Genomic DNA, 13,641 nt, shown 5'->3' on the forward strand with positions numbered 1-13,641 from the left:
GAATTAAATGTCTTTATTGATGATTAAACAATGCTGGTATTTTAGTCTGGTTGACTTAATTTCTGCAACCTGGGTATCAATTGTGAAAGCTGTTCATGTTGTCATTTAATACATTTACATTAAAGCTTTCAATCGCTTTTCCCTGACCTAGCAGTCGGGACAACTTGTGTGGTCGAACACAGTTGAACAAACACTCCTATAACGTGTCTTTGTGGCGCAGTTTGAACATTGGATGGGCGGATGCGTCATACATGGGCTGCTTTCGCAATGCTTTACTTTAAAGTCTAAAAATGACTGAACTTTTTTTAAGAAGCGTTGTAAATTGACAAGTGGTAGAAAACGCACTAAAACGTTTGTTTAATAACTCGCTGTTTATAAGCTTTATTGAAAAGGTATTTTTCAGGACAATGTTTTAAAAAAGCGAAATAAAACTCGAAACAGTTCACTTTCCTTTGTTTTCCTTAATTTAATCGTCCAGTTACCTTACATTACGATTTTCACTATTTCATGAAATTAAATACATTTGTTCTTTGCCCAGCGCTAATTTTCACCTTTCCTTTCGCAACAAAGAAAACTAGCTTAACGTTAAATTTGCGAAATCTCGCCGCATCAAAGTTACTTTATTGACTGAATAGCGATCACTACTGTGAAGTTGTATCTCACGCGCCCCTGCTTTATACTACACAATGATTTCGTCAGCATATTGACGTCACGCCATGACGTATATCGTTGTTTAGATGACGTCACATTAGCCTAGTTTTTTAGGCAACATTTAGATGCATGATTAAGTAATTATAACGTGTTTTTCCCGGGTTTTAATTACGAAGCATTTTAAGCAAGATTCCTTACGATTTGTGTTTCTAGGTCAGACTCCGGTGTGAGTAAGAAGCTTAAAGCTTGGGTAAACGAACTTTAAGCCACAACCACAGGTGAAGCGAGAACAGCGATCCATCAATTCTGTTTGCGCTAGCTTATATCGGATGAGTCCACCACCGCAACTACGTAATCGCGAGCGACTGGCGCGAGTCTATTTGTGGTGTTTCTTAAACAAGGTGAGGAGATAGGATTTGAAACATAGAACTTTTCACAAAATACGTGTCTTAAAACGCATTTAAGTGTTCTTGTTTAATTATACGAATAAATTGGTGAAAAGCAATCTATTTGTGTCGAAAATCTGTAAATTCTTGTAATCAAGCGAGCAATGTTGATCCAAAACTCATTTCAACTTGCAAAAAGTCTTCTCCGTTTTCGTATTTTTCATGTGTTTTAACTTGATAGTAAAACTTTAAAAATATAAAGACTGAGCGGCTTTTAACGTCATACTGAAGAAAGTGAGAGAACTTGTGCAATATGACCAAATTAAGTATATCGCGGAAATCGAAAATACTTTTTTGCAGTTGTTAAATATTATTGTTTGGTGGTTAAAAATGACCAACAAAAACACCAATAACGTCATATTAATTGGTACAAGAAATCAGATTGAGAGTGAGTAATTTGACCAAATTTGGTATCTTGTGAAATTTCTCATTCTTAGTTAAGTTTATTTTAAGTCACTGTTTTTAAATTTTGGTGGATTTTGTGATAATTAGAGATGTCCGGTACTTGACACTTCATTCCGAATCCCAATATTTTGAACAAAAAGTATCGCGATCTGGCCCAATACCGAATGACGTCATTACCATTCTCAAACAAGCACAATAAAAATGAATGATGAAACCTTTAGTGGTATTTTTTTAAAGAGAATTAATATTGAATTTACCTTATCGTTAAAAAGTTGAATTTCTTACAGTTATTAACCTGTTTTTAAAAAAATATTTCCAATTGTTTAGTCTTATTTACCTGCATTCCTGCTCCTTAATGCTTAGATACCCCAACATTTACATTAATTACACTCACTCAAAACTATCCCTCATAATTGCTGATTTTCACTGATTTTCTCAGACTCGTGCAATATCACAACAGCGCATCTCTTTATTCTAAAATCTCATTTGAACAAGGAACGTATTTCACCACTATTTTATCTCCACAAAATATCACCGCCTTTTTTTCCCGGGTTTGCTCAAAGTAGCCAGAAATTGAAATATAAACACGGAATGACAAAAGCCTTGCGGTCGCAGCTTCTGTTTGCCTTCTAGTAAATGGCCTTTCAGCAGTAAATAGCGCCAGAGTTGGATCTTTTGTGCACTTTTATGCTTTCCCCAGTGAATATTTTATGTTTCGTGTAATGTATTTCGCGACGCGTTTTAATGTAGTTCAACAATAGATGGATCCCGACAAGTTTTTACAACCAAATGTTTGTAGCTTCCAACATACTTGGACTTCCTCGTCAAATATTTGCTCTACTGGAAATATTCCACTCGCACTATTCTCCGACGCTGGTATTGGTCGCCGTAAAATATGATTTTTATCCATTTAAAAAGATTGGCGTTTTTTTTAAGTGTATTTTTTATATACAGAGAAATCTTAGCTTAATGAATTTAACCGGCTTTTTCGAATTTACTCCTTCTTGCAACAAAGTAAGGCGAGAAAAACACATAAAACCTACGCTATAACTGTACATCCCTACCACCATCTGTAAATACTTATATACTCAGCTTTATTTTAAGTGTTTTTATTCGATTTTGTGTTAAATTTATGGCCAATTTCTCGGTCGTTCAACTTTGTGGATTGTCAAAGTGCATTTTGGCGGTGATTAAAAAAGCTTTCCGCGTATTTAAAAGCAACGAACCCACACGATACTAACCTTCGTTTACTTGGGAAATCAGTTTTCACTGTTGAACAACAAATTGTATTTTAATGTTGACGAACTTTCGCACAACCGTGCTTCATCAGGTAAAAGTAAAACTTAGTTGAAAACTTCATGAACATTCTTAAAAGATATAGTATAAATAAGGTCTTTAAATTCCCCCCCCCCCCACCCCCCAATTTCCCCCTAGTTTTGCGCATATCTTTCTAAATAAGCTTTAATTAGATTCTTTCTCGTATTACCGTGGCCACATTTATAGGATAATGAAATTTTAAGCTTTAATTAGATTCTTCGTATTTTAATAAAGCACTCAACCATTTTTCGCTGAAAATTTCATTATCCTATAAATGTGGCCACGGTTATTAAATCGCAAAACAAGGTCATTTATTGCGTTTCAAGGTCATTTTGTGTGCCACGATGCAAAGAGTTTTTACCGTGGTTTGTGACGTCACACATGGTTGTTTTTGTTTTAATTGTTTTGCATTGTTACGTGATTGCGCAACAATGGGTGTACAGCGAGAGCATTAACCCGGTAGCTAGTCACGCCTCATCGGTTTGTTCGATCGATAGAATTTAAGAAATTCCAGCTCGATTTGTAATGTTGTTTCTTTTTTGGTGGTTTTAATTAGTTTTTGAAAGTTGGTAGGCTGATGCACTTAAACTGTGTTGCTTAACTTGTGTCGTTTAAAAAAAGGTTTGGACAAAATTGTGTAAAATTAGTTTGGTCGTGGCAAGAGTATAGTATTTCCGAGCCTGCAGACAGTATAAGTATAAGAACCTTCTCCTAATTGTAACTTATTTCTAAGGGATGCTTAAAACCCTAATTTTAAAACTCATCCTAGAAAAAAAACATCAAATTACTTGAACTTTTGTAATTTTATAAAGATAAAATAGATTTGCATTAAATATAAACTTACAAGCACTTGCCCTGCGGTTATTGTGATTGTCAAAAGCGCTGTTTTCCTTTTTGTGATAAAGTGTCAAATTTATTTTACTTGGTGTGCTGAGTGCTGAAAATCATTTTTGGTCAACAAGTAAATGTTTTATGACGCAGCAACTTTTTGTTCAGCTTTCAACTTTTTTGACTGTCTGTGCTCTTGTGCCACCTAGTGACCAGTTGTGCCTAGGAACTTTTACTTCTGAATCGTATGTTGATGACGTATGTAGGCGGTTTATTTAAATAAGTACATTTTTGTTTAAATAAAAAGAGAGGTCACTAATCCCCCAAAAAAATATTAGTTAATATTTTCTCCTATTTTAAAGAGTCCATTTTTGTTCAACCCCACCAAAAAAGCAGATGAAATCTCGTCACCCTCAAAATGTTTTCTTTCTATAAACTTCTCAAGGTATTGGCAATTAATTTTATTGGAGTACAGCAAGTTCGAAACATGTTACAAATAAAAACTTAGAAGCAAGAAAGTGCGAGGTTTAGCTTCGCGTTAATTGAGATGTTTCAGTTAGTAATTCCAAAAGCAAGGTAAAGGTTGTTAACATTTTACACATTTACAAACGCTTTTTACAGATATTGTAGATACTAAAATAGGCAATATGATGACGTCATTAAATGGATTATTGCATGTAGATAAGCATAAGTCAGTAACATGCAGCAACACTTCATCCCTATGGTGCAGTATTAAGTTCAACAAAGTGCTTAATCGGTAAAACAAATAAAAAAGCAATAAAACATATCACGGAAACAAAAAAGGCATTAATTACAGAAAGGTTTAGAAAAACATTAAAATGTTACTGCAGGAAGATAAAGCGCACTTTTTTAATTAACACACTAACTAATACAATGCTCCCTTTTTCGCTGCGACCAAAATATCAAACGTATACATATAACAGCGGGGCTTTGGCGAGCCAATTATCTTAAATTTGTAAACATAAAACATTAGCATTAATGAGTTCGAATTTAATTATACGAGCCATGCCGCTTTCCAATTTTCTTAAATTTTGGAGGGACCTTACTCAGAACCATCTCGTTAAAACTAAACCAAATAAAACTACCGCAGGTGGCGACCCAACTAAATCAAACTGCCACACAAAGATGGCAGAAGAGTAAAAACTATCGACGATGGAATAAAACTAGGACAGAGAAAAACACTCGAACTGCCTTCGTTAGCACAAACTTAAACTGTGAAGATTTTTTCATTTAACGGGTTTTACTTAATTTTAAAGATAATAAACAGAACTTTTTTAACACACCGAAAAGCCATTGCAGACTCACCGAATCTGTCGATCAATGATGCAAGCAGAGCAGACTAGAAAAACAACTAGCCTGCAGTGAGGTTCGAACTCACGACCTCCGGTCAAGCCGGGACCGTCGCTCTACCAACTGAGCTATGCAGGCTCAGAAGGGAACGAGTCGAGAAACAACCATACGCCAATGCTTGCTCAATCTGTTAGTACAAGCAGCTTCATAACGAAGGGGATCGCCAGTATCATATCATAATACAATGAAACATATGTACACACATATATGTGTGCTTACAACTGAGATCTAGCCCTTCTGAAGCTGCTTTTTGACCAACGATAACGGCTTACGTATTATTAGTACACCGAAAAGCCATTGCAGACTCACCGAATCTGTCGATCAATGATGCAAGCAGAGCAGACTAGAAAAACAACTAGCCTGCAGTGAGGTTCGAACTCACGACCTCCGGTCAAGCCGGGACCGTCGCTCTACCAACTGAGCTATGCAGGCTCAGAAGGGAACGAGTCGAGAAACAACCATACGCCAATGCTTGCTCAATCTTGCATCATTGATCGACAGATTCGGTGAACCTTTTTAACTCTTTTATTTTATGCATATTTAAAAGTTAGCGCTATATTTACGCCCGGTAGAAAATTAGTTTTAAACTTGTTTCAAAGCTGATTGTCTTTCGCCGCTTCGTCCTTGAAGGTCGGGTTGACCTTGCCTTCCACCTGGTCCGCCTCAAGGTCACCCAAGGTCACCTCGTCGTTCTCTAGCGCCATCCAGCCCTTCTTTTTAGCGATGAAAATAAAACCAACCCCGATGGCCGAATATCCCACCTGCGGAACATGCCGTCATTAAGGTGACGTAACTTGAAAGTTCGCACAAAAAATTTTGACGTTTTAAAGAGACAGAATATTCTATCTATATATTTCTGCAGGCCGGAAAACCACTTCGTTTTATCGTAAATCAGAGCTGAAATTCCTACATTCAATTAATATTAGATTTGAACCGGGACCAACTTGTATCGCACAAGCAACGATGCTAACACTTGTATCGGCTCCGATCCGATATTATCCTACATTTTTAATACAACACTCCAAACCTCATCCACACAACAGTACGAGTTCCGAGGGTCGAGGGTTCGAGTCCCGGCTCACCTGGAAGACGTAGTAGAGGAGAGAGAAGAGAACAATCTTGAGCTGCAGGAGCAGGTTCCTCCTGAAGGTCAGCTGGATGACCGCTGCGGCCACCTGCACGTTCTGAAGCGCCGTTTCCAAGGCAACCGTCCTCCTGCTCTTCGAGTTCAGCTTCAGTCCCGGGATGATGGTTGCTAGGTAACCGATGACGTAAGCGACCAGCGGCATCAGGCACGCCACCTAGAGAAAAATAAGCAATAAAGTGTTGCAAGAAATGCGCGAAAATTTCATAAAATCAAAAAAATCAAAACACAGCGAGCATATGTCGCACTGAGAAACACTCTTCGCCACTTAATTCCAATAAAATGACCTTTTTCAAAATTTAGCTGTTTTATGTTGTATTATAGTATTCTGATTTTAATGTCAACTTAAAAAAATAAAAAAACACTGATTTGTTAAAAAAATGAAAAGGAATCTATTAATACACGTTTGTAGTTCGGAGATTTTGATTACAGCTATTCATTTCATTTTGATTTATTTTTTATTTTTGTAAAAAACATTTTGTCTTACCACGACTTGCTTCCAGGAGACTTGGAACATGGATCTTCTGAGGACGGAGGACACGATAAGGATGGTGAGGACTCCCAGGGATGCTCCTGTGATGATTACCTGGACACAAGAGGAATATACAAGAGGAGGAAGTGCTTAGACCAGGGATCATTTCATAAAGGTCTGGGTAGCATTATGTTAGGCTTTCGGTGTACTAATGATACAACATCGCTGGTCAAAAGCAGCTTCAGAAGATCACAGTTGTTGAACGCATAAGTATGTGTTTATCTTTTAAAGTCGATAAATTTACAATAATCTTGTTGTAAGTTCCATATTTTAATGCATTTTTCCGACAAAAATCAGATAAAGAATAAAACAGAAAGCTTTAAAAATCCAAAATAACAACGACTAACTTCTATATGATTTTAAAGCAGGAATAAATGGCCTTAATCCAGCGGTCCCCAACCGGGTGTTGTTTCTATTACGCTCAAGGGTTCATAGAGATCTTTCGAATTATTTTGGATTTTAATTTTTGCCTATTGTTAAGCTTTCTTAACGCTTTTTTGTTTTTGATTATAGTGGTACAAATCAAAAAGATTTTTTTGCAAATCAAGAAAAATACTAGTAAGGGTGCGGCGAACTATTTATAATTTCTGTTGAGTGACGCAAGGCAAAAAAGGTTGGGAACCGCTGCATTAAGATCTACATTTAGACAATACAAACACTTTGTCCTCAGCTTTGTGATTTACTCGAACCAACCTTTGAAATAATCCGAGCTTTTTTCGGGAACTTTGCGTTTATAAATACACCGATAGCCAGGGGAACCACCAAACACGCGAGCGTTATTCCTGAAAACATAGAAATATATTAATGGAAAAGGGGCTTTACCTTGTAGTGCTTCCAACAAGTTCCGATAATATCGAATTTATCGATGGCCGATACCGCTCAATAGTTTCGGTTAGGAATGCCAGCAATATGTTTTTTTGTAGCCTAATAGTTTTGAAATAAACAGATTGTTTTTTGATATTGCAATAAACACTTTAATGTTACGCTTAGATTCTGTCAAGTTTGCCGCCATTTATACTCGGTATAATAGAGTACAATAGCTGAACTTATTCATAAAAAATTAAAAAGTATTATGTATGAAAGGGTGTTTTCTGGGTGCTACTTATGTGGGTCGTATCGAGCACCCATATAACCCTCACTCACCCAGTTCTTGGAATGGAATCACGAACGACGTAATATTTTCAGCAGATTGGAATATGAAGAGCCACAGCGGTAAAGTCCCCATTGCGATAAGGGTTGTTGTCCCCGTCATCGCTACACTGCAAAGATGTAAGTTGCATCACCTTTAGTTTTTGGGTTTTTTAAGGTAAAAAACCTCCAATTTTTTCAGGTGAAATAGTAAATTTAAAACAATTTTTTGTAATCGTGACGTCACAATGTACGCTAATAACGTTGAAATATAGATGCATGACGTCATAATTTGGACGATTGGCCAAAAAATGTATGGGCAGTCACATCATATCTATAACTCAAACTTAAATAACATCTATTAATCCAGTGCAAGGTCTTGTCCCTACGTACCTGAGGTTCATTGACCCCGCTGACCTCAGGGCATTGACCCCGCTTACCTCAGGGCATTGACTCCGCATACCTCAGGTCATTGGCTCTACGTACCTTAGGTTATTGACTCCACGTACCTGGGGTCATTAACCCTGCTTATCTGAGGTCATTGACCCCGCTTACTTGAGGTTATTGACCCCGCGTACTTGAGGTTATTGACCCCGCGTACCTGAGGTCATTGACCCCGCTTACCTGAGGTCATTGACCCCACTTACCTGAGGTTATTGACCCCGCTTACCTGAGGTTATTGACACGCTTACCTGAGGTTATTGACCCCGCGTACCTGAGGTTATTGACCCCGCGTACCTGAGGTTATTGACCCCGTCTACTTGAGGTCAATGACCCCGTCTACCTGAGGTCATTGACCCCGCGTACCTGAGGTCATTGACCCCGCTTATCTGAGGTCATTGACCCCGCGTACCTGAGGCCACTTACCCCGCCTATCTGACGTCATTGACCCCGCTTACCTCAGGTCAACGATTCCGTCCATCCAATAGACGACGAGGTTACTCGTGGTTCCACCAGGGCAGCTTCCTTGGATCATTACCCCTAAAGCTTCGGCTTGATCCATTTGGAACATCTTGGCCATCGCCCAAGCGATAACTAGAAACAATTGAGGGTTAATATTAAATTAAATTACACCTGGAGGTCTACATTTCATGTTTATTTTTTTACCGAAATTAACGCTACTAGCAGCATTGTTCGACCTTGCGACTGACCTGGTTATACAAGTAGATCTAATTTACCTTTCTCTTACTTCTATGGAAATGCGTTGGTTTAATAGTTGACACTGGTTAACCTATGTTTGCAATATTATAAATTAAATAATGTTTTCCAGGCACCTTAAATCGCAGCATCCTTTTTGGGAACGAACACTGTTAAAACCGTCTTAGAAATAATGGCTAAAAACTTGATTTTGTTTCCTAAAAGTTAGTAAAGCAGAACGTTACAAAAATATTCAATGTATTTAACAAGATGTTGTTGTAACTCACGAGGTACGAGCAGCAGTTGGGCGATCACTCCTGTGAGGAAAGCCTTGGGTCGCTTGAGATAGTGGAGAAGTATTTTGTAGTGGACGGTACAGCCGATCCCCACCATCCCAATGGCAACAAGCACCCTGGACATAACACGAGTTATACGCAAAATACCTCAGGTTTTTATTTTAATATTTTAAAGCTTAAATAATAACGTTGCCTAAAATTTACAAAAAGCGCTTGTCAAATTGATGACGTCATAAGTATAAACTGGTATAAATGACGTCACATCAAGTATGTTGAAAAATGACATAAACGCCATCCGCATGTATCAGCAAAAGATTTGTGTCATGTAATGTTGTTTCGTCATAAAGTGCTTATAGTTACGAAGTTACGTGATTTGTTCCGCTTGACCGCACACCGCGCTGTGATTGGTTGTCGTACTCACGTGCTCACGACGTAGATGATGAGCGATTGTCTTTCCTGGGCGCTCGTGTCTGGGAACTGTCGCTGCCCCATTGTGCTGCAATCTGTGACGTCATAATGCAAGTTAGGCAAGCCGGATAGATTCACACACAACCTACGTCATTAATGTATTACTGACGAACTAAAAATAGAACTTTCGGACGTGTTAGGGTAAATAGATTGTAAAATATTTGAGTATTTAAAAAAATGACCGCTTAAAAAAGCAGGGTAAAATTTTGGGTAAATTTTGATTTTGTCCAATAAACAATAGGATTTATGACGTACATAAGACACCAGCTTTTCTATGGCAATTCGAAGGCGCATCCACCTCGATTTGAAGAAAAACTTAAAACTTAGTTGTTTTTTATCTACCTCCCTCCCCCCCAAAAAAAAATAGCGACCCGCCTTGAAATAGTTTTACGAATCCATTGTTTAAGTTTCACCAGTTGCATAAACATGACTCAGCAAATCCGCAACGATGTGACTAAGTTCTGATTCACACAAACTTCGACGTGTCAATGACCTTGAAACCCGATAAATCACCTTGAAATGACCTTGAGACATTGTTCTAGAGGTCGCGCTTTTCTAATTCCTCGAAACAAGTCACGTTTCGGGGAATCCCCAACCCAAGCACATGACCCTGCTCACTGGAGCGTGTCGCTCGGTCACGCATGACTTGACCCACTTATGTGAAACGTGGGTGGAGATTAAATTTCACCCCCTGGTAAACAACCCCCTACCCCCCTGAAAAGTTCGAGCACATCAGCTAGTTTTAGCTTCCAGTAAAATCGTGACTGCCACAAATCCTGTCTGTTTTTCAATTTTTTTGTTTGCGAAAAATACGATTTTAGAAAATTGGCATCAGAAAGTAGTTGAAAAACTGCGATCTAACAAAACTATTGTTTCAAGTTGTCTTGTTTATTGATGAGCAAATCGAATTAAAAGTTTAAATTATTCACACCTAGATTTTTTTTACGTTTTATGACGTCATCTTTTGATATTTTGCGTGAAACAAATCGCTGCAAAAAATTTAGGCGGAGACGGCATTGAAATAGATATTTTTTTATTTTTTGTTGTGTTTGTTTGTAAGTCACAGTAAAAGTTAAAAAAAACTCATATGAGCGAAATAAGTATTTAGTTTTAATTCTTTTATAACTTACTTAGGCAGGATGTGTTCATTACATCCGTGGTGTTTAATATCGAAGCATTGGTCGTCATTGTAATGGTTGGTGGTTACACAAAATGTACTAAACCTAGGGAGCAACAAGTGTATAAATTAATGTATAACTGATGGAGTAAGATTTAATGAAACAAGGACCGTAGTAACCACACCACACCAACGCTGCAATTGAACTTGATGACTTGGACTGGGACTTGAATTGTTATTTTTAGCAAAACGCTTGAATTGGACAAGTTGTTTACAATTGACCTGACTGGGACTTGATTGCCATTTGGGTCTACGCTTAGTTTCTTAAGTGTTTCTTCTTTATGTTTCTAACACTTTGTCCGATACTAAGATTGCTTTGCTGCCGACCGATAGAAAATTATACCGTCATTTAAGTCATTGTTTGCGATCTAATTGTGGCCTAATATTATGAAAAGAACTTCAATTTCATTTATTTTGCTTGTTTGAGCATAGTTATGACGTCATTTGTATCGGATCGGGTCGATACACACAAAATATCGGTTATCGGAATAGAATGTATCGGACACCCCTGGCGTACACAGCTGCTTTACAACTTGCTCTACCGACAGCACTCATCTGTTAGAAAGGTTTAAATGCACAGCTGACCTCAAACACGCCTTGAACGAGCAACCGACAAATGCGAATAATTCTGCAACTTTGAGCTGGAATCGGTTGAATTCACAGCAAGTGATGCGACAAGAACCTACATTCCCACGCAACACACGAACCACTGAACGCACTGCTTGCTATTCGAATGCATTCCAGTCTAGGTCCACCAAATATACTTGAAAAAAATGAAACAAAAAGCAGGAAATCTCTTTATTTGCCCCATCCTGTTTTTAACTGTTGGCTTTCAGTATTAAGATTTACCCAACCTATAAAAAATATAAAAAAACCTAAAATCTAGGATTAGTGATTTGAAACCTAAATGCTTAAAGCGCATATTATTGGAATAACAAAACTGCCACTGTTCAGATGTTCTTAATAAACGCTCATCTCTCTTCACAATAAAACTGTGCATTCAAACTTCCACATTATACGAAGCTAACCCTTATTTGTGAGACAAAAGTTCATCAAAATTGCGACTGAATTTACTGAAAATTATAAAAAGGGCCAAAGTTTGAGTCATTTCTTGTCATTTTTAGGTTTGGCACCCCAGGCTAACTTTAACTCATAATATCCACGTTTTATTGTTAAATCGCGTTGTCTTTGGAAACAGCATCAAATAATAATAAATTTACTACCAACAATGCCTAAAACGAGTGGTGTCTTTTACTCACTAATGACCTAAGCTCTCTTATTTTACACATTTCGCAACACTCAAAAGGTAGCGTTAGAAAACTAAATTAAACAAATTACTCGCAATTGAGTTTAAATAACACACAAATCTGAATTTAGCTAAATAAATGTCCTTTAGTGTCACTTGTAGAAAATTTTATTCAAAAAAGTTAAATTATATAGCATTTCCTGCGCAAACTAAACCCCCGTGCGTTGCACAGCTGATTTATTTCGCACAGTAAATAAAGTTTACTAGACTTCTTGGTTGCCCGGAGCGATGAAGTAGGTAGTTTGCAAGTTGATCGCTTGCAATGATGCTTCTACAGAGGGACGTAAATAGTTATTGTATCATTTATGGCATTGTATCATTTATAAAGGCGTTCTGACAAATATGTATTCAGCGCCGACGTTTTGATCACCTACACTGGTAATCTTCTTCAGGGCAATAAACTTGTAACTTTACAGAAGGGTATATATACAGTGAGTCAAATACAAAAACAAGGTTTGCAAAACGAGGCGAAAAAAGGAAACAAGGCGCGAATAACGTGAGAAATAGCCGGCTGCATCGTTCTAATGACCGCTACTGCACAAAAATTGATAAGAAGGTGCAAGCAATGTGCCTTGCTTAACGTTCATGGTGTTGCCACGAGTGTGTATCGCCCAGGATAATATATTATAAGTACGACTTCATAGTTGTATGAACGCTTTATTTATCGCGTTTTTCGCCATCAGCGCAAATTAAATAAATACCTGAAAGATTAAGGTAAAAAAACAACATAGGTTTTATTCCCGCTCCCAACTGACCTATTCACTTGTTAACGCAAGCAAAGTGATAGAGTCAGGCCACTGCACTTGTAGTCACAGCTCCACAACAGCAAAGCATCAATTGCTAGCGAGGATTGTAACACAAGCTTCAAACTGTCATTATTTTGTAACTAGAACCTCAAAGAATGCGCTCCCTTCATAAAGATCACGTTTTGACGCAGTTTTAGTTTATTTTCGATATTCCTTTTTTTAAACGACAAACCTCGCTTTATCATATATACATAAAACACAATGTTGAAACGCGAATACTATTTTTAACGAGTGTTTCACCAAAAATATTTAGGATCAGTAAAATCTCTTTTGGTAAACCAATTATTTTCTTTTTGCGTTTTTAGTAAACTTATTTAGTTGGTGACCTCACCTATAAAAATACATGATTTAGGTCTGAGCATTTTAAAAATAAATTAAATTCACAAAATGCACATGCATTATAGATCAATATTATCGTTTCTTACGTCACAGTTGGCGATATCCCGCATTTCTTGTCTTTATTGTTTAAGTCATAAACAGCAACACAATTAATGTATCAAACGCGACACACGAGTATTATGACGTAACAAACTTTCTATTGTACACCACCCATTGTCGCGTATATAGTCACTAAATACTTGCTCATTGTGACGCGTGAAAGCAAGTAAAGGTTGTATTGTTACGACACA

General features: G+C 37.5%; 1 protein-coding gene and 2 non-coding genes across 3 annotated transcripts; all 3 read right to left on the bottom strand.

Moving 5' to 3' along the window:
- Nucleotides 1-5,021: 5,021 nt before the first annotated feature.
- Nucleotides 5,022-5,096, bottom strand: Trnaa-ggc (transfer RNA alanine (anticodon GGC)). The gene has a single exon. It is a non-coding gene; the product is annotated as a tRNA-Ala (tRNA).
- A 279-nt stretch (nt 5,097-5,375) lies between these two features.
- Nucleotides 5,376-5,450, bottom strand: Trnaa-ggc (transfer RNA alanine (anticodon GGC)). The gene has a single exon. It is a non-coding gene; the product is annotated as a tRNA-Ala (tRNA).
- Nucleotides 5,451-5,532: 82 nt separating this feature from the next.
- On the bottom strand, nt 5,533-10,948 carry LOC146157687 (ileal sodium/bile acid cotransporter-like). Its single transcript, XM_083387755.1, has 9 exons — nt 10,854-10,948; nt 9,677-9,758; nt 9,247-9,371; nt 8,722-8,857; nt 7,838-7,953; nt 7,388-7,476; nt 6,650-6,748; nt 6,101-6,319; nt 5,533-5,779 (listed from the first exon to the last, which is right to left on the bottom strand). The coding sequence occupies exons 1-9, from the start codon at nt 10,909-10,911 to the stop codon at nt 5,612-5,614; spliced, it is 1,092 nt and encodes a 363-aa protein (XP_083243881.1). The 5' UTR covers nt 10,912-10,948; the 3' UTR covers nt 5,533-5,611.
- Between the last annotated feature and the right edge of the window lie 2,693 nt (nt 10,949-13,641).

This window comes from Ascidiella aspersa, chromosome 4 (genome assembly GCF_963924565.1).
Source record: "Ascidiella aspersa chromosome 4, kaAscAspe10.2, whole genome shotgun sequence".
Lineage (NCBI taxonomy): Eukaryota > Metazoa > Chordata > Ascidiacea > Phlebobranchia > Ascidiidae > Ascidiella > Ascidiella aspersa.

Bases quoted from the DNA above. Each gene is read 5' to 3' on its own strand.
- LOC146157687 (XM_083387755.1), bottom strand. From the start codon at position 10,911: ATGACGACCAATGCTTCGATATTAAACACCACGGATGTAATGAACACA. The intron at 9,372-9,676 runs GTGAGTACGACA...TGTTATGTCCAG, and splicing joins ATCATCTACGTCGTGAGCAC to GGTGCTTGTTGCCATTGGGA. The intron at 6,320-6,649 runs GTAAGACAAAAT...ATTTTTCTCTAG, and splicing joins TCTCCTGGAAGCAAGTCGTG to GTGGCGTGCCTGATGCCGCT.